General features: G+C 30.7%; 2 protein-coding genes across 2 annotated transcripts in view; one reads left to right on the forward strand and one right to left on the reverse strand.

Moving 5' to 3' along the window:
- Nucleotides 1-19721, forward strand: part of LOC125817608 (E3 ubiquitin-protein ligase RMA1H1) — a 98980-nt gene that overhangs the window by 63036 nt on the left and 16223 nt on the right. The gene's annotated exons all lie outside the window — the stretch shown is intronic.
- On the reverse strand, nt 579-7809 carry LOC125817607 (uncharacterized). Its single transcript, XM_049497156.1, has 8 exons — nt 7474-7809; nt 5092-5232; nt 4809-4901; nt 4554-4680; nt 3227-3336; nt 2361-2441; nt 906-988; nt 579-804 (listed from the first exon to the last, which is right to left on the reverse strand). The coding sequence occupies exons 1-8, from the start codon at nt 7789-7791 to the stop codon at nt 585-587; spliced, it is 1173 nt and encodes a 390-aa protein (XP_049353113.1). The 5' UTR covers nt 7792-7809; the 3' UTR covers nt 579-584.

The raw sequence follows: 19721 nt of genomic DNA on the forward strand, positions 1-19721 counted from the left end.
TACTCAATGTCGAACAACCAAAAAGATAGAGACAGGTTATTTTAGTAACAATTTCGTATGAACATCAATTCAATCTCATCCGACTAGACATTGATTCATGATTGAAGAAGATATGTGCCCTGGTGTTATTAAAAAGTTATACTATTGTCCATATTTAAATGAATTTCATACTTGCAATTAATTTTATTCAATAATTGAACTCTCTGACTTAAGTGATTTCAGAAAGGAAATAATTTATAGAAAGAACATACAACTTGGTAGAGGTAAAAATGTTACTGCACTAGTGTCGGATCTCCTAAAAATGTACCTACTTTTGGAGGTTCCAACACACTCCGCAACATTTTCAAAAAGTCCGAGCAAAATTGTCCAAAATGATTTGGATTTCTCTCAAACTTGTAACGAATATTACTTCTCTATGAGAACATGTTAGTCCTATTGATGTTCTACTGTATATATGTGTGGCCTAGTATCTCGCTTTTGGCCTCGCCATTTGTCAACAGTGAAATGTCTGTAAAGACGCATTTTTTACCTTTAAAATTGCTGACGTTAATCTGCCAGAAAGGTGAAAACAACTGCTGCCATTGTTAAAACAAGTCACGATTGTGTCTTTGTTTACGGGTGATGGATCTGCCCATGCGAAGACGTCGAGTTGTGAGTGCTTCGAACAAAACCTCCACGGCATCTTCAAGTGCTTTGGCCTGTTTATCCAATCCATAGGACACAAAATTTGGAAGGTCATGCAGCTCATCGAGGAGGCCTATTGCTGCTGCTGCTGTACATGTACGATCCCATGATGGTTGGGGTCTGCACATGGCCAAAACGTTAGACATGACTCGTGAAAAGCCAAAGAGAAAGTAATAAAGATGAATGAGCCATCGCTGCAGATTTGGGATCATGTATCCTACCTGAGTTTATGCATCAAGGATGCTCCTGTGTTCAGCGTTATGCAAGGAATCTCCTCCTCACCCCACATTAACTTGTACCGATCCTAATCATTAAACATCTCAGATCAATTGTTTGTCTTTATTGATTCACATTTTCCAAACTCAAATAAATCCTAAGGAAATACAACAACATACCCCCCTCCCACAAGTGTGGTCTAGGGAGGGCAGGATGTACGCAATCTTACCCCTACCGTTGTAGGGTAGATAGGTTGTTTCCGATAGACCCTCGGCTCAAAAGAGGTGAAACTAAAGAAATATCGTGAATAATTCATTGTACCAAGTTTTACTCATTTAAATCCAACTAACAATTTTGTACTTCTTATACACGTTACTGAAGAAGATATTTTTTGGGAAGTACCCTGAATAAGCAAATACAAATATGGAGTGGATAGTAGCACTAGATGAATAACCTCTCCTACATCGGTCCATGTAATTCAGTCCTTCGACGAAAAGATTCAACATATTTGCTGGGAGGGGAGGTAGGATAAGTTTGTGGTATAAGACTTTGGTTATACACCATTAAGGTCAGAGATAACAGATATTTTCCATCTCCAGTGAGAAAAATGCAAGTGTGGCTAATGAAATTAGGAGGCATGGTGTCCAGGGCATATGAGGTATCCAGCTTCGAAGGCACATATAAGACTTGAGATGGCTCAAATGCTAGAAAGTTCACCGTCAAATCATATACATACTCTTAAAAGGGAAGAGCCATCTTTAACAACTAAGGAGAAATAGAATACATATTTGCTGCTGTTGTTTTGTCCAAGCAAGTTGATGAAGATGTTAATCATTTGTTCATTCACTGGAATACCAATCTGTGGAATCTCCTTTTAGCGATTTCGGGTGCCCTTTAAAGTATAAGTTCTATAGTTACCCTTGTCTCAAAAATAATAAAGTATAAGTTCTATATAAATTAAAGACACGAGTGTTCTGCCCTTTCGGCAGCTATGCAAGTCAATTATCTTATTATTTCCCCTGATAGAGCTTCATTAATAAATTTAAGTGGTCCTAACATGCACAACTGTAATTGAAACAGTGCATATAACGCAACTAACTTTAAAGCAACTAAAGTAATCACCACAGTAGAGGTAAAACCTTTTTAAATGTCCTGTAATATAAGTACTTCAATCTAATTGGTTCAACCTCAACTTATTATCTATCATTCTTTTGCACCCCAAGGTTTTCCAACTTATTATATAAAATATAAATAACTTTAAAGCAAGTGAAGTAATCACCACAGTTGAGGTGCGCGCAAGCTGACTCAAACACCACAGTTATCAAAACACAAATCCTATCATCCCCCCCCCCCCCCTTCTCTCTCTCTCTTTGACAATGTTCATGGCAAAAAATTGTTAGTTAATAATGGAATTGAATTTAAAAATTAAAATTAAGGGTTACGTTTGCGAGCTGAAATACCTTTAACCGGCTGAACATTGCACCCGAATTGCTCCACGTCCCATCAATTAGAATAAAATTCAAGGAATGGGCTCCATCTGCCTATATATAGCAGCATAAACGTCAATATTCATACAATGGAAAATGAGAACATCACATAAACAAAAGTTCACATGAATGATCACTTCCATGTGGTTTTAGAAGCAAAACTACAAGTCAAACTGCCATTATATGAAACTATTATTGGCAAACACTTGTTCAAAAGAAACTGCATAGCACTTCTCTTTTAGTTTCAAAAAAAAAAAAAAAAAAACTGCATAGCACCATGAAGAAATATTATCATCCTATATAAATAGGTACATTCCACGCAATTAAGTCTTTGTCATTGTACTTTAGCCGGCCAGTAAGGAATGGATAGCATAGAGGTAAAAAACCCACACCTCCAACCATTAGGGAGGAATTTGAATAGCAACGGGATTTAAACGGGAAAGGACCCCTCTTGAGCTCTCATAGTTGTGTGTGTGTGGTGGGGGGGCTGGCACGAGAAACATAAAGACAGAATCTTTCATTTGAGGGAAGCCAAATAGTTGAAAAAACAAGAAGCAAAATAGCTTATCCCTCTTTTTATTCTGAAGAAATAGAGAAGTAAAACCAATTTACATATCTAAAATTTCCTTGTGGGTAGCTCCATTATTTTCTACTAAGGCCTAAGGGATTGGAATGTCTTTTCACTTTTCCCAGTCTCGACATCATTCCCCTGAATTGCTTCCAGAGAAGAAAAGAATGAGAAAATAACTTGCTCTTTTGTTTCTACTTTTACTTCCACACAATCATCTTGTCAATGACAACTTAGCCATATCACCAAGTAAAAAGTTAGGATGGAGTACCATCTCAGGATGGTTTTCTACATTTGCAAAAGAAAGCCCGGCCATGCTATCCTTGACAGAATTTGTTGGTGCATTCTTGTTGGGATAAAGACACCAAACCTTGTCTTTTCCTGAAAATGATGTAAAATGCAAATCAAAAGGTAATCACAGGTTCTGATAGAATAGGTTGAGCAAGATTCAATCAAGTAAAGCTTAACTTGTTTAAATAGATAAACAGGACACATAACACTAACTTGGCTCCATAAGCTATCTCCTCTTTTCATGCTACATAGATGGTGTCAACTATAAGTGATGCATTATATAACATCCAAAAACTTGTGATCATGAAACTGGATAGAATAGTGATCATCTTCCCATTACCATGAATATTTAAACATGACATCTAAACTTCATTTTTTCCATTATCTAATGTTCTTGAATGCATCATACAAAATTATGTCAACAATTCCATTAGTTGAATAAGATAGTTAATAACTGAATTTTCCTCTTTGCTGTTGTCAAGATATTGTCAGGAAAAACTGAGAAACATGTTAAACAATTAGGAGGCAGGAAGTTAACAAAAGGCTGGCAACATTTTCTACTAACGCAGACATGTCAAAGATACAGTGATCCAAGAATTTGACATTATCATGACTTGTGCATGTTAGAAACAGACCACCCACCCACTAATTTACTTGAAGTGATTTACATGCTTAATGGGGCAAAGGGCAGCCCGGTGCACAAAGCATCCCGCGTTCACGCAGGGTCTGGGGAAGGGCTGCACCCCAAGGGGTGTGATACAGACAGCATATCTTAATGCAAGCATTATTGGCTATTTACATGGCATGAACCTGTGACCTATAGGTCACGCAAAGAAAACTTTACCGTTGTTCCAAGGCTCCCCTTCTATTAGTTTGGCAAGACACCCCAATTCTGTCTTTAACCCTAGCATGCGAAACACATGCTTACACAGTCCAATTTGGTTAATTACATCTGTTGTTTTGATACTTGTTAGCTACATATTGTATAATATTTTGCTATTCATATTTAGCATTGGCACGATATGTTCTGGGGTAGACAGAGTCACATGTACAAGGACACAACCCCTCACCCTCTTGCCTCAATCAGATATCAATTTTGTATCATTTTACCAACCACAGTAAGTTGTGCACTCCAAGATTTTATAAACAAGCGGCCTTTTCACATAAACAAGCATCCACTTTAGGAATCATGTGAAGGTTAGGAGCACTCTCGGACGTCTTCAATACTCATGCTAGGACATACTCTACAGCTATTTCATCATGGTAGAGTGTTAAATTGGTGAGAAAATTTAAAAACAAATGAAAACCTGCAAGCTTGAGTGCATCCCACATCATATCTTCATGTTCAGTTATTCCATAAAGACACAAAGTAGCACCCTGGACGCCAAATACTTGCCACAACAACTTCCCTGTGTTATTTTGTCGCAAAAAATCCTGCAAAGATGGAAAAAACACCAATTATGGATCATTTAGATTAAAAGGAGTAAAATGTAAGGAAAATGAAAGGTTTTAATGAAAAAATGAAAAAAAAGAAGATGAAGATAGGTGGTAAAATTTTGTACCTTTGGGTGCATGTACAACCAAAACCGCATCCGATTCCAAAGAGGACATGTAATAAGTTTTGAGCACATACAATCTCCCGAGCAAAGCCAACACTAGAGAATTTAAAACAGAACCAAAACCAAATGCGATACAATCAAAACCTATTCGTTTGTGAAAAAAAGTCAAACTTTTCTAAGGGACAATCTGCAGATAACAGCAATATTTCATGCTTTAATGCAGAAAAGATCCCACAAACAAGAATAAAAATGTGAAACAACCCTGATTTGATGAGCAAATGTTTACCTTCTGACAAAGGTAACCCCTACTTCCAAGCACACGACATGCAATTTGGCGAGCTGAAAAGAACTGGAGTTTCTGCTCAGAATCACCTAAAGATTGATATTTTGCTCTATGCTTTTTATCCTCTTGCACCTTGAAGTCACCCTAAAGATCAGATCAGAGTTATGAGCTAATAAAGGGCAATTAGTTATTTTTTTATCAGTTAAAGCACAAGTAATTTTGAAAGAGGTGAACAAGCCTGAGGTAGAGATATGAAGTTCCTTATCAAGGATAGGTAATCGTTATCAACTGAAATCACCGAAATACATGTATTTACCATAACCTGCACTGCATTATATATCTGATCTCTCTTTTCTTTTGCTCAAGAGGATTGACAAGTAAACGTTGCCCAGTTAAGAAGTGACTACAAGTTGGTGTGTCATTCAAAAGTAACAAACTTAACTCCAAATTTGTTTTATCGTGTAATTTAATACTCTTATTCATTTTCTCTAGGAAGTAAATTGTTTTTTCGTTTTCAACCATCAGTTTCATTTACACATTATTGTAATTTTAATCAATCCAAGAGTAAAGTCAAAATATTCATAAATATAAAAAACAAGAGATATTCCAAGGAAATACAAAATACAACATATTAGTATGGACATTATGCTGTCAAATAAAGGATTTTATTGAATAATTGTTGTAAAATGTAGAATTGATAAGGGAGTGCTATGGGATGGAAAAGTATTCTTTTTTTAATGATGGTGGTTTTTGGGCCAGCTTACATACACCTTGACTATCCCAATGGGGTACCTGCTACTTCCCACTGGCATAAGTATCGTAATTTTACCAAGGCTTAGACATATATTTTTTTGCTGTTGAGATGGAAAAAACTATCTAGAGATTTTTTCTCTCCAGAATATGAACCCTCGTCTCTTCAGTTTGCACCCACTTCGTCGACCACTAGACCACACCCTTGAGTAAGGGATGGAAAAATACTTAATAAGGTGAGAGGCATGTTTTATAGGAAGACTGTGAAACTAGCAATATTATATGGGAGTGAATGTAAGACTTTAGAACCCCGATATACAAATATAAATGTTGTACCACTACGGATGTTAAGAGGAGTTGACAAGATTATAAATGATCAAATCTGATAGGACAATTGAAATAGCACAGAGAGGATAAAGTGAGAGAAGGTAGCCTCTTAATGTAGACCTCCCAATGAACCGGTTTGTAGGTTTGAAATTACAATGATTGTTAGTAATAGAAATGGGTGTGGTAGAACAAACCTTACTTGAACAGAATTTGCCTAAGAAAAATTTAAAAAACCCATAAGCAATGCAAACCTAATTAAGAACACAACATAATGAAAGCATAGTACCTCTATAAGTGATACCAGCTTAGTGAACAAATACACTAACGCTTGTATATCTCTAGAGGGATAAACTTAGTTAACCATGTAGTATAAGTGTGCGATTTAGACAAACTAACTTGCCTTAAAGGGAAATATTTACTATTGAAATCAAACAGACATGAATAGAGTCCAATACCCAGAATGAAATAGACCGGAATAAAGCATAATGGATTTAGATGACTCATATAGCCGACTCCAATCGATTCAGAATTGAGGAGTATATGTTGGTGCGGATTAATATTGTTTCAAAATACGAGAACCGTCCTAGGATAAGGCATTAAAAAATCGTCAATATGTGTGGTAATCAAACCGACTCATCTACACCTCATCTTTGAAGCATGATAAGGAATCCCAAAAAGATCGATTGAGACTCCCTCCACGGTCCCACAAAGATCTCTACGTACTTGTCTAGGACAAGTGAGATCTTCAGTCTGCATGCTTGGGAGTAGCTCAAACAAAGAAGAGTCTGGTTCGGTCAAAATTCAGGCATGTCACACCCAACTAGAAAGGATAAAACAGAAGAGGGAGTAAGACAAAACATCTGAAGCTTTTTATCAAGCAGTAAACTACTACTGCATAAATGATCCATAGGGAAGCAGTTCTACAATAGGCATATGACAGTAAGAGTCCGTTTGGATAAGCTTAAAAGTTTGAATGTCCATAAGTGACATTCAGTATTCCTATGTTTAGCATTACAACAACAACAACATACCCAATGAAATCCCACAAGTCAAGTCCGGAGAGGTAGAGTGTACGTAGACCTTACTCCTACATCCGTGGAGGCTAGACAGGCATTGATGAGAAAAATAAATTATTGGCCCTAACTACTTAATCTAGGAATAACCCATCAACAAATTCATCTTCTCTTCAAATCAAACGACCCCTAAATGTATGAAAGTAGAAATACAGTTAATCTGAAACAAGAATGCAGAATGTACAAGGGAAAAACAAAGGAGGTGAAAATGGAAAAAAGCTATCAAATCTTTTACCGAAAGTTTGCCATGATTGCCACCAAAGACCATTTGGGCATCAACGTTTTTCTCCAACATATTCAAATCCTCAACAACCTGAGTAACCATGGAAGGTACAGTTGATGTAGTTCCCCAACCCCGCCATTCTTGAAGGCTAATTGCAGCTTCTCCATTGCTTTCTACTTTAAGGGGTTCTCTTGAAGAAGAATGATCTGCAGCCATTGTGGAGAAGAGTTTTGAGGAGTCCATTGAAGTAATTGTGTTGTTGCAGAATTGTTGAAGTGGAAAATGGAAGGAGCTAATGAAGCTCAAGGGTCTTGTTGCAAAAATCAGCATTGTATTCTTGAATTTTCATCAAATCTAAGCCCAATTTTGTTATAGATTCTCTGAAAAAAGCTCATATGTATCATTTTGGGCCTCCAAAACTCATTGGGCTTTGCTAGATGGATATGCTGCAATTAGCCCAAAGGAAAAATTGTAATTCTTTCATGGAGAAACAACCATATTAGACAAACATTCCTATAATAGTTACTGATTCTCCCTATAGTCTGAAATAATTACATATTGTCTCACTAGTTAATAATTTTATATCTGATTTCAAGTCAAATAAACTTAGATACATGTATTTTTGCTACATGATACACTAAAATAGGGAGAGAGGAGAGCAAGAGAGGAGAGTGGCGATTGATAAAGGAGAGAGACGAGCAAGAGAGTCAGATACATGTGAATCTACTTGGATACAGTGTATTTTAAAAAATTATATCTAATTTTGACTCGTGTATCCAAAATCCAAAATCTGGTAAAATGCATAATATCATTAATTAATGTGAATATAAATAATTAACTCATAAACTAGTAGGAATTATTTAAGTTACCCAATTTCATCAAGGTCTTATTTGATCACCCTCATTTAACTTGTACCCAACATATAGGTATATCAGACAAAACGTCTATTAAATTAGCAATATAACTCTTGATTTTCCTGCAAATAAAAAAATAATGGAATAAAGAAAATGATACATTGAATCTCCATTTATAAATAGAATCCATTTTATCTCCTATTTCAAAAGTTTAGTCTAATGCATGCTATAGAAGTGGTCTAATATATGATGAAATAAATAGGAGAATAACTCAAAATTAAAATCATCTCTTAAGATTAAGGCTTCCTCTATATCATATATGACGCCACCTTATTATAATTTTTATATCCTAACTAAAAAATCACATGTCCATTTTATTTACTTTTAACGTAATTTACATATATATAGAGCAAAGTCTGTCACAAACAATTTTTTTACCCTTTTAAGATATGAATAAAGTTCGTATATATTTTACTTTCTCTAAACTCGGCATATCAGATACACCAAATATTTATTGTTGTAACTTATAACTTGATAGATTATTTGCTCTAGAGCTTTAATTATGACAATGAAAAATCATGATTAAGATCTTCTAGAATTATCGAGAAGCCACAAACTAAATTATTTGGCACATGATGTCATTTGCCATCGAATTCTAAATTGAATTTTAAATTATGAATTCCATGGCTATCATTTATGATAAGCCAAAGAAGAAAGGTCTTTAGTATGATTAAACAATTATCATCTTTTAAGTTAGCTTTGAAATTTAGTTAGGCCTAAGATTTATTTTTTAAATTATGAATTCCATGGCTAACATTTATGATAAGCCAAAGAAGAAAGGTCTTTAGTATGATTAAACAATTATCATCTTTTAAGTTATCTTTGAAATTTAGTCAGGCCTAAGATTTATTTTGTTATCATGTTATTAGAGTGGAGCAATATCAATTCTCATTTTTAATGTTGGAATTTCTATATTAGATTGTCCATGCATCAGATGTCCGATTATGTGCGTAAAGAAAGTGTGAAGAGTCTCGCATCAACCTTTTAAGGGGTTAGTGCAATCACTTTAATATGACTTGTAAAATCAGCACCACTTGAGCTAACTTATAAGATTGAATCAGACCTAAATTTCTTTATCAAGTTATATGTTTTTTCACAAAAAAATAAAAAAAATACTTTATTTGAAATTTATGAAAATAACGTCAAAAATCAACTTTAGAACACTTCTCTAAATTTGGAATTCAACTCAAAGTTGGATTTTGAAATTTTATGACCAATACTGAATTTGAAATAAAATGAAAAATTATTTAATAAAAACACCTCCAAGATTCTTCAAAAGTTTTTTTTTTTTAATTATCCAACTTGGTTAATTAGCCCTTGGGTATCAAAAGGGTTGGAGAACCAACAGGAGCACTACAAGTGGTCATTAAATGGCAAGAATCAACTGTCCATAAATCAATAATCATTTAAGTAATAGATTTTATTATAATCAAACCACTTATAGTCAATGAAAATTATCCTTTTAAAAAAAATTAATTCCATGAAAAATCAAATATTATCTTATTGGATATTGAAATCATAATTTAATCCAACAAATAATTCAAAGAATGATATTTTCTTCCGTCGGTGAGATTACTTATTCCATCTCCTTGATCCTTTAATTAATTCACACAACTATATCTTATTTAATTTCAAAGTATTCTAGAGGATTTTATTTTATATTTTTAGAAACAACAAGGAACTAAAGAATTGTATACTAACAATGTATAAAAACATATGTCACTATCAACCTAAGTTACAAATTTTGTACAAATCACTTACTATAACATGTTGAATTGTAACTTACTAACGACGCTATATATATATATAGTGAATCCACACAGAAATTTGATTTAACCTTTAAAAACAACAAAAAAATAACATTTTTTACTGTTTCATTCACACCGTGTCTCTTGTGTATATATATATTATATAGTATTTTATTATATACATGTTCATATTTTTCAAAAATAGACAAAGAGGTCAAGAACTTCAATACTAATTTGTGGTGAAGATTGAAGAATGATAATGTACAAAGAAATTATGACAAAGTCAATTTCATTTATTCTTACACCAAAAACAGGAACGTATAAATTTAATATTTCAAAACAATATTGTTCACTCATAAATAATTAAATATACTACTAATAAGATATATCTAGAAGGGCGTTACGTTAGTTTTAGTGTATAGTCTATTATTTTAATAAAAATAGGCCACGTATCTCTAATTTTATAAGAAATTTCTTACGTTTGTTGATTTTTCTTTCTTTAGAAATAGAACAATTTTTTACATTACTGAAAAAAGGCAAATATTATTCTGTTTTGTGCGTAAGCTAAAGTATTTGTCACTACTAGAATAATTTTTCCGTTTTCATCTTTTTTGAACATCGTCGAAAATTGAGATTTGATGAATTTCATGCGAAAAAAAAAGTAAAGATTTTCGATAGATTTCACTGCATGGTAAGAAATTAACTTTTTTCAACCTTCTGTTTATAAGTTAAAAACAAACTTTTGTTACTATTCAAAATTATTTATTTATTTATTTCACCAAACTTTGACCAAACACCTTTATTTTCTTATAAAATAAGATCTTTATTTGATTTTTTAAATGATTTTTTTTTCAAGAGTTTAGCTAAACATTGTTAAAGCTATGATATATTGATTGACTTGATTTTGACAGTAACTTGGTCTACTCATGAGGTTTTACCAAAGAAAGAGAAAAAAACAAAAAACAACAATCACATAATCTCTTTTTCCATTTTTGTGTACTGAATAACTTGGTCTACTCATAAGGTTTTACCAAAGAAAGAGAAAAAAACAAAAAACAACAATCACATAATCTCTTTTTCCATTTTTGTGTACTGAATATATTGTTTTTTATACATGTGATAAGTATGTCATTATTGGTACAGCAAGTCCAAATAAGGTGAAGTAGGGGAATTGTCAAAAGGTGAAATCAGTTAGCTCATTATGACATCGATTACTAATTATTTTTGGGCTTAAACTGAGATCTTTGATTAATTAAGAGTGAAACAACTTCATTATGACGACACCATAACCCATATTGGTTAGTACTTAAATTTAGTACGAACATGAATTATTTTGATGGTACGCAAATTGTTGAATTCTTTTAATGTATAAAAATTACAAAAAAGTCTAGTGAGTTACGGGTAAAAAGGATTCAAAAATTACTTTAATTATGTTACATATTTATATCATCAAGTATGGCATTTTTGAATCTCTTTATGTAAAATTTCTAGCTTTGTTGTTGCCTATATATATCATGTGAAGCTTGAGAAAGTCGTAAAATGCATTTTTAAGTACATATTTTACTTCTTAAAGCATAACAGATTCCCCTACTTGTGGATGATTCCCCTAAGTAAGAACGAACCGAACTAAGAGCATAAGGCAATTCAATTAAGGTATAGAAAAAAATTCAAAGCAAACTACGTACATGTTCTTATTCTTTATTACATATATATGATATAGAATAATATATAAATGCTCACATAAGTTATGCGGGAGTTTATTAAGGTCAAGAATCTAAATATGTACGTGCATGGGCAACACCACCTACGTTTTACACTAATGTTATTATTTTCTCTTTAAACCAACTCCTGTCAATTCTATTGTAGCTAATTTTGACTTTAATTAAGAAAATTTGTGATTTGTGGACTAATTGTGGAGACAATTATATATGGGGATCTCCTGTCTCCAATAAGTTAGTCTTGTTTCCATTTTATCAGCCTATGAAAAGGCATGCTTGGTTTGGTGGCCGCCACTTCATAATCGAAGACAAATTTAAGGTTGGCTTAAATTCGATTTTTTTTTAACTAACTGTATCATTCGACCATCTAGTTTATCAATATGATCTAAGTATACACAATATCTAACATATTGGTGGTGTTTATATATATATATATATATATATATATATATGCATCTTTTGTAGATTAGATAACCCAGAAACATTGTCTATACATAATTTTCCAAAAAAATTTAGTTTGACGGTTAGAAATTCTATTCACACATTTATTTGATTTATTGTTTTCAAATCTAGTAATTATACTCATTTAGGTAGATTTTCGACATATCTAAGAATCTTAAGCTAAAACAATTGATTCAAATGAATTCATATGTTATCTATAGGCAAAATACATAGACAAATACTTAAATTTATCCTCAAATGTTAATTTGATCTTTAAATTTATCCGGTGAGCATCTAGACATCTCAACGTTCTAAGACTGTCAAACGAAGGTGTTTGCAAGACACACTTATATTAAGTTAAAATAGCTAATTGATGATATCGAATAAGTTTAAATATCAAACTGACAGTTGAAGACATATTTAAATATTTATAATTTATATATTAATTTGCCTTACATATTAGATCCACCAACCCTGCCTTGAATTAGTTGGTTTGATTCCCAAATTCACACAACTTTCTTGTCTCACCATTGACAACATGTTTAGGCTGACACTTTGCAAGTATAGACATTTAGGCGAAAGCAGGAAGAATATTATCATAGAAAATATTAATAAAAGTATTAAATACTCTTACTGAAAAATTTAATTCCGTCACATTGATATATATATTCGACTATTCTTGTTAGGACAGTGATTTCAATATTCAACCACCATAATGAACGATTTGACAAGAGAAGAAGTTGTTACTCTGTTTAAAAAAAATTAAAAAAAAATACAAATATATTTTAGTATAATTGACATAAATTCCATAGTGTTAACAACTAATTATATTATTTCCTTACTTTTTTTTTAAATTACAAAAATCTCTTAAAATTTATGAATTTCGGATATATCACTAGACATCCGGATACATCACTGGACTTCCGAATACATAGGTGAGGGATGTATCAGAGAGGGGATAGAATATACAGGGATGTATCAGAGAGGGATAGGATATTCTGATACATCACTGGACTTCCAAATACATCAACGAACATCCGGATACATAGGTGAGGGATGCATCAAATAGGTGATGGATCGGATGTATCCAAGATGGGGATGGAGATGTATCAGCGAGAGGAGAGTGATGTATCTGAGAGGGGATTTTTGAATTTTTTAAAAATGGTAGGGAATTTTAGAGATTATGATAAAATAAGATATGTATTTAGGTAATTTTTGCTTGTAAGGGCACAATATTAATAGTACTCCCTTTGCCTCATTTTATGTGAAGTCCTTTTCTTTTTAGTTTATCCGAAAAAATAATGTTACCTTATTATAATGAAAAACAATTAAATTTTAAATTTTCATTTTTATCTTTATGAAATAATCAAAGTGACCACATCTTTTAAAAGTCTTTATTTTTTTATTAAACACGGTGCCATATAAAATGACCCGGAAGGAATGCTATTTTTTTGTGGCAATATGTACAAAGAACTAGCTCTCATATAATTAGTACTCGATCCTTCTAAGTTCTATCTATTTTTGTGTGGAAACATGTACGTTGACATAGTTGATATATAGTACTATCTCATCTAGCTCGTATAATTAGTACTCGATCCTTTTATTTATTTTTACTTGGTCAGTATTAATTTGACATATTTCTTAGTTAAGGAACAACAATTTTTTATTCAATATCAATTTGAATATAATAAATTTAATAATTTGAGAAACATAATGAGGAATAACTATAATTAATATCAATGATAAATTAGGAACTAAATAATAGTAAAAAAATTTTCTTAATTTTCTAAAACTAAAAATGAATGAAGGGAGGATAGATCAATTAGTATTTTCAGAAGTCCCAATTTCAAGGGACAATAATATTTTATTGAAGAAGTTTTGTTCTCCTATAAATTTTAATTAACAGATTAAAGGTGATCATTTATGAAATTAAGTTGAAATATAAGCTATCTAGAAAGACCCATGTCGATGAGGAGCAAAACCATTTAATTTGGTTGGCATCTAAACGGGTCATTTGTACTTTTATTCCTATTTTGTGCCTGTATTTATATTTTTGTTCCTCATAATAAATATTTTATTTTGTGATGATAATTTTATATTATTTCCATATCACAATATCTTATAAGTTATAATTAAATATGACTTCAATTTCGGAAAAAACTTATTTTTCACTGGACAAATTCAATTGCTAAATAACTAAAATTAAAAATCAACTCATTTAAAGGAAAAAATGTACGACATTATACATCTAAAATATAACTAAGCAAATTTTAAATTCATATATAGAAGGAGAAATATACAATAATAATTGTTAGTTAAACACCTAAAACCAATATGATGTAAGAAAACTTTTAAACAATTCATAAAGATATTGTAGTATTATATCAAAATGGCAGCATTTTAACTTACCTGCTGTCAGGTGGTCATTAAAAAGTATTATTTTGGTTTGGCTTCATGCTGGTGTTCAGATTTTATATTAGAATCTCAACTAAATTCGGATCACACACTACAGGGTCTATTTAGAGATGACGCTCCCAACAAGATTTTTTTTCATATCCAGGGGTCGAATCTAAAACTTCTGGTTAATGGTGAAGCAGAGTGAGTTGAAAATAATGAATGTGTTTGCAACCCATGACTACACCGATGAATTTTTTTATAGTAATTATTTAGTGATAATAATATAATATGAGTATTTATAACCAATATTTTATAAAAATATCGTTAAAAATATTAGCTACTATGAATAAATGACATTAAATTAATTGTTATTTATGAAAAATATAACTACTAAATATTTCTTTTTTTTTAAGGTGAGGTGGTAGTGGGAATAAGGGGTGGGGGCTTTGATAAGATCATGAAACCATATCAATAATTAGTATGTGTATTATTAGTCCTAAAACTTTCACTAGTTTATTATACTAATTGTAGAAAGTATATTTAGTGGTAGATTATGTTAGGAGTTGTGCTTATCCAAATTAGTTTGTCTTAATCTGCATTTAATTAATAGCACAAGTCGAGAAAAAGCATACGAAGAAACACACATACATCTCACTTTTTTATTTATACTAGACATTGTTGCCCGTGCTAGCACGGGCCCAATATCGATTATTTTTTATTTTAATTTATGTGACACAACTATAATGTAGTGAGTTATTTAAATTTAATATGATTTTTAAATATTTTAAGTTGTTAATAATGTAATTTATAGTATTTTTTACATAATTTTAAATAATATATATTACTCCACTTGTCTCAATTTATGTAGCATAGATAAAATTTCAAGAGTGAATCAAATGTTGTTAATTGTTAAGATTTACAATACTATTTACATAGTTTTCAAATTAAATAATTTCACATTAAATAATACATATTACTTCTTTTGTCCCATTTTATGTGAGACTGATAGATTAATTTTAAGAATCAGTCAAATTTTTATGTGTTTTTTATAAAAAATTTAAGGTGTCAATTATTATGATTTATAGTATTTTTTTACTCAATTTTTAACGATAGATTAATATCAACAATCAGTAGAAATTTTTATGTTTTTTAAAAAAATATATTTTATGTTGTCAATTATCATGATTTATAGCATTTTTACGCAATTTTTAACGATAGATTAATTTCAAGAATCATTCAAATTTTTTATATGTTTTTCTTAAATAAATATTTTATGTTGTCAATTATCATGATTTATAGTATTTTTACACATTTTTAAAATATAAAAAAAACTTTAAAAATAAGACAAATAAATTCAAATGGACCCAATATATATTATTTTTGTTGTCTCAATTTATGTGACACAAATGAAATTTGGAGGGTCATCCAAATTTTTATATTTTTTTTTAAAATGTTTTAGTTATTAATTATTGTGATTTATAATATTTTTATGTGACTTTCAAATAGCATATATTACTGATCACTTTGTCCTAATTTATGTGATATGGATAAAATTATAAAATTAACCCTTTTTAAATATCTTTTAGATATTTTAAGTTGTTAATTATTATAATTTATAACACTTTTTTGGTAATTTTAAAATGATATATGTTATTTTTTCTGTCCCAATATATATGACCACGATAGAATTCTGAGAGTCAATCTATTTTATTATATATATTTTAAATAATTAAAATTTTTAATTAATGTAATTTTTAATACCTTTCAAGTCATTGTAAATAATATATGTTGTTTACTTTGTCCTATTATATACTGTCAATAAAATTTCGAAAATCAACTAATTTTTATTTATTTTTAAATATATTAAATTATTAATTATTAATTATTAATTATTATATTTTATAGTATTAAAGAAAATTTAAATTGAAAATATAGAAAACTTTTAGCTACTTAAAAATAACTATGATAATTGGAAGCCTACAGAAAGCAATAGGATTGCCTTAAAAAAGCAAGAGAGAGGGTCCCATTATGATATACTAAGGGGTCGTTTGGTAGAAAGAGTGATAATGTAGGGATTAGTAATGCAGGGATTAACAATGCAGGGATTAACAATGCAGGAATTAGAAATGCAAGGATTATTTTTTATCAAGTATTTGATTTATTATTTCCAACCTAATCTTGTGTGTGGTTTAAGACTCTATACAAAGCTTATTTCCAATTATACCCTTAAAATTATTTTGTGATTTTTTATTTTATAGCATCATGACATATTTTCATGCTCATTCCGTTGGTGAGCTTCAGTGCATTCCATTGGCCAATATTACTCATCACATTATCCTATCCCCTCAAATATGACTATTTCAAGAAATGAATTGTTATAGAGGATTTGTGAATTGAATAACCATACAAGATAAGTGCAATGAGCAAATGCAGAAGGCCAGACAAAATGCAAAAGATTGAATCCAAATCCACGGCACCTTCATATGTCAAATAATAAAACAACACATTTAGCATGAATATAGTTTATGTTAATAAGTAAACACAACACAAAATTAACCTGAGAATAATTTAAAACGTTGTGATCATTGGGCAAAACTGAAGAAACATAATTTTTTAGTAACTAAATATTTATAGTACCAAGTAAGAAATCTCTACAATGGTATTAGTAATCCCTAGGTATCCTTGGTATTAGATAAGACCACATATGGTATATTAAGTTATTCATATATTAGGTGGGTTTGAGTTGAAATGTACTACCAAACATTGTATTGGATGGATTAAATTTTAATCCAAGGACTATTTTAATTAATATATCCTACCAAACGACATCTAATAGTGTTGGCTATCCTATTATAAATGGTCAAATTGTTTGAGCAATATAATTATTTAAAAATGTAAGTCACAACACATTACTTCTAAGCCAGTAAAATTGCTGCAAATTTATCAAATTACTGAAGTGTCCTCAAAATGCCCTAGCAGGCATGTTGACCTGCTGTCTGCTTGGGCATAAACTCCCTTTTATTATATAGTAGAATTAATTTATTTATACGACTTTAGTAAGGGTTGAATATTTTAATTGGATTTTTATTGTTTCATATTTTTGTGCAATGCTTATGGCCAGGACAATCCTCCCTCAAAGTCATGAAGTTTCCGAGTTCTTGTTTCAAGAATTAGTAATATTTTCTTACATACAAATAACATTAATTATGAACTTCAAAAACAACAGAAAAGAAAACATCGGTTATTCAAATTGTCTGAACAACAACGAAACATTAACAACATATATAAATGAAAATAATCATACATGATATTTTAAACTTTTTTTATTGAAGAAAAGCTAGACTAGTGATTCATAAATATTGTCAGATTGAACAATTCATAAATATGATTTTATACAAGAATTATAACTTGACATTATTTTTATCGTGATATGGACTCCAATTAATTTCACATATGGTAAACTTTTCGTACAAAATTTATTCACACATACACTGTTGAAAATAGATTATTGACTTTCTTTACTAGCCACATAAATATCATATAACTTTACATTATCTTCATCATGATATGATCTCCAATTAATTTCACATGTGGTAAACTTTGGCACAAAATTTATTCACAATACAATGTTGAAAATAGAATATTGACTTTCTTTACTAGCCACATATATATCATATACTTCGAATAAATATTCAACAATGTAACTAAATTGCTTTCTTGAATAGAACATATAATTAATTTATAAGTGGAAACTCTATGATGAGTGGACTCCAATATATTAAAAGTAGCTAGCTAGGTTCGATTGAAACAATTAATTTTAATTCAAACTATATGTACAACAAATAATACTTCGATCCTATTAAGTATAGATCCCGTTTGAATATAATTTTAAATCAAGTAGATTTATGAAAAATATTGAAATTTTCCTACTCAAATATAATACGTATTATAAAATGAGTAAATTATAGTTCATAAATACAGTATTAAAATATCATAAAGCATCACATTAATAAATCATAGATGAATACAATTTTTAATGAACAAATGTTTGCAATTATATGCTATTAGTTTTTTTTTTTAAAATACACCTAATTTTATAAAAAAAATCATTGATTCAATAAAATAACATCAATAAATAGTGACTAATTATTCTTTAGGCCTAAGTCATCGATGACCCCTTAAAGTTGTCCACATATTTCATTTAGACACCTGAACTAGGGTCAGTACCTATTGAACACCTAAATTGTTCAAAAAGTGTACCAATTAAACACAAAATGTTGATATGGCAGAAAAAGTGTTTTTCACCTTCTTTTGGCGCGTGAAGACATCTGAAATCATATTTAATTTTATTTTTTTTGAAAAAACTTACAGTTGGCATTGTAAATAATTTTTTTAAAAATTAATCCAAAAAAGGAATATCCCCCACCCCCGTCCTCCCCTCCCCCTAATTCCAGTCGTCTTCTTCACCTGTTTTCAAAATCAAACTTACAGTGTATTTTTAAAAAAAAAATCACATAATTGGATCTACTAAAGAAAGAAGAAACAAGATTTTTGGGCATTGGAGTAATGAAAATCAACTAATTAGCTCTGCCAGGAAAAAAAATTGGACATTGAAATATAGAAATTTAGCCACCAGCTCCATTTCCAGCACCTCCAATCAAACATCACCAATCGAATTAAAATATAAACTCATTTAACTTATAAAAAATAAAATCAAAGAATTCGATAAAATTAATTTGGGTCCTCTTGATTTCTCTTTGCACCCGATTTGAAATAATTACTTCGTTAACAAACTCCGCTTCTTCATCACTCTTGTACGAGTCTCACTTTATATCTTTCTCTCACGTATTAGGTACAGAAAATTGTTGTTATTTTTTTAAAAATTGAGTCTACAAATAGTTTGAGAAGATATAGAGTGGTTTAAGAAGAGAAATGTTGCCGGAAAGAAGGAAGGAAGATGAAGAAGAAAGGCGTAGGGTAGAAGAAAGGGGGTGGGGGTAGTGTGGGGCCGGGTAAAAATGTGTTATTATATTCAATGTTTT

This window comes from Solanum verrucosum, unplaced genomic scaffold (assembly GCF_900185275.1).
Source record: "Solanum verrucosum unplaced genomic scaffold, falcon-dt-bn FXZP01000280.1, whole genome shotgun sequence".
Lineage (NCBI taxonomy): Eukaryota > Viridiplantae > Streptophyta > Magnoliopsida > Solanales > Solanaceae > Solanum > Solanum verrucosum.

Bases quoted from the DNA above. Each gene is read 5' to 3' on its own strand.
- LOC125817607 (XM_049497156.1), bottom strand. From the start codon at position 7,791: ATGCTGATTTTTGCAACAAGACCCTTGAGCTTCATTAGCTCCTTCCAT. The intron at 4,681-4,808 runs GTACAAAATTTT...CCATCTTTGCAG, and splicing joins GGTTGTACATGCACCCAAAG to GATTTTTTGCGACAAAATAA. The intron at 3,337-4,553 runs GTTTTCATTTGT...CATCATTTTCAG, and splicing joins GGATGCACTCAAGCTTGCAG to GAAAAGACAAGGTTTGGTGT.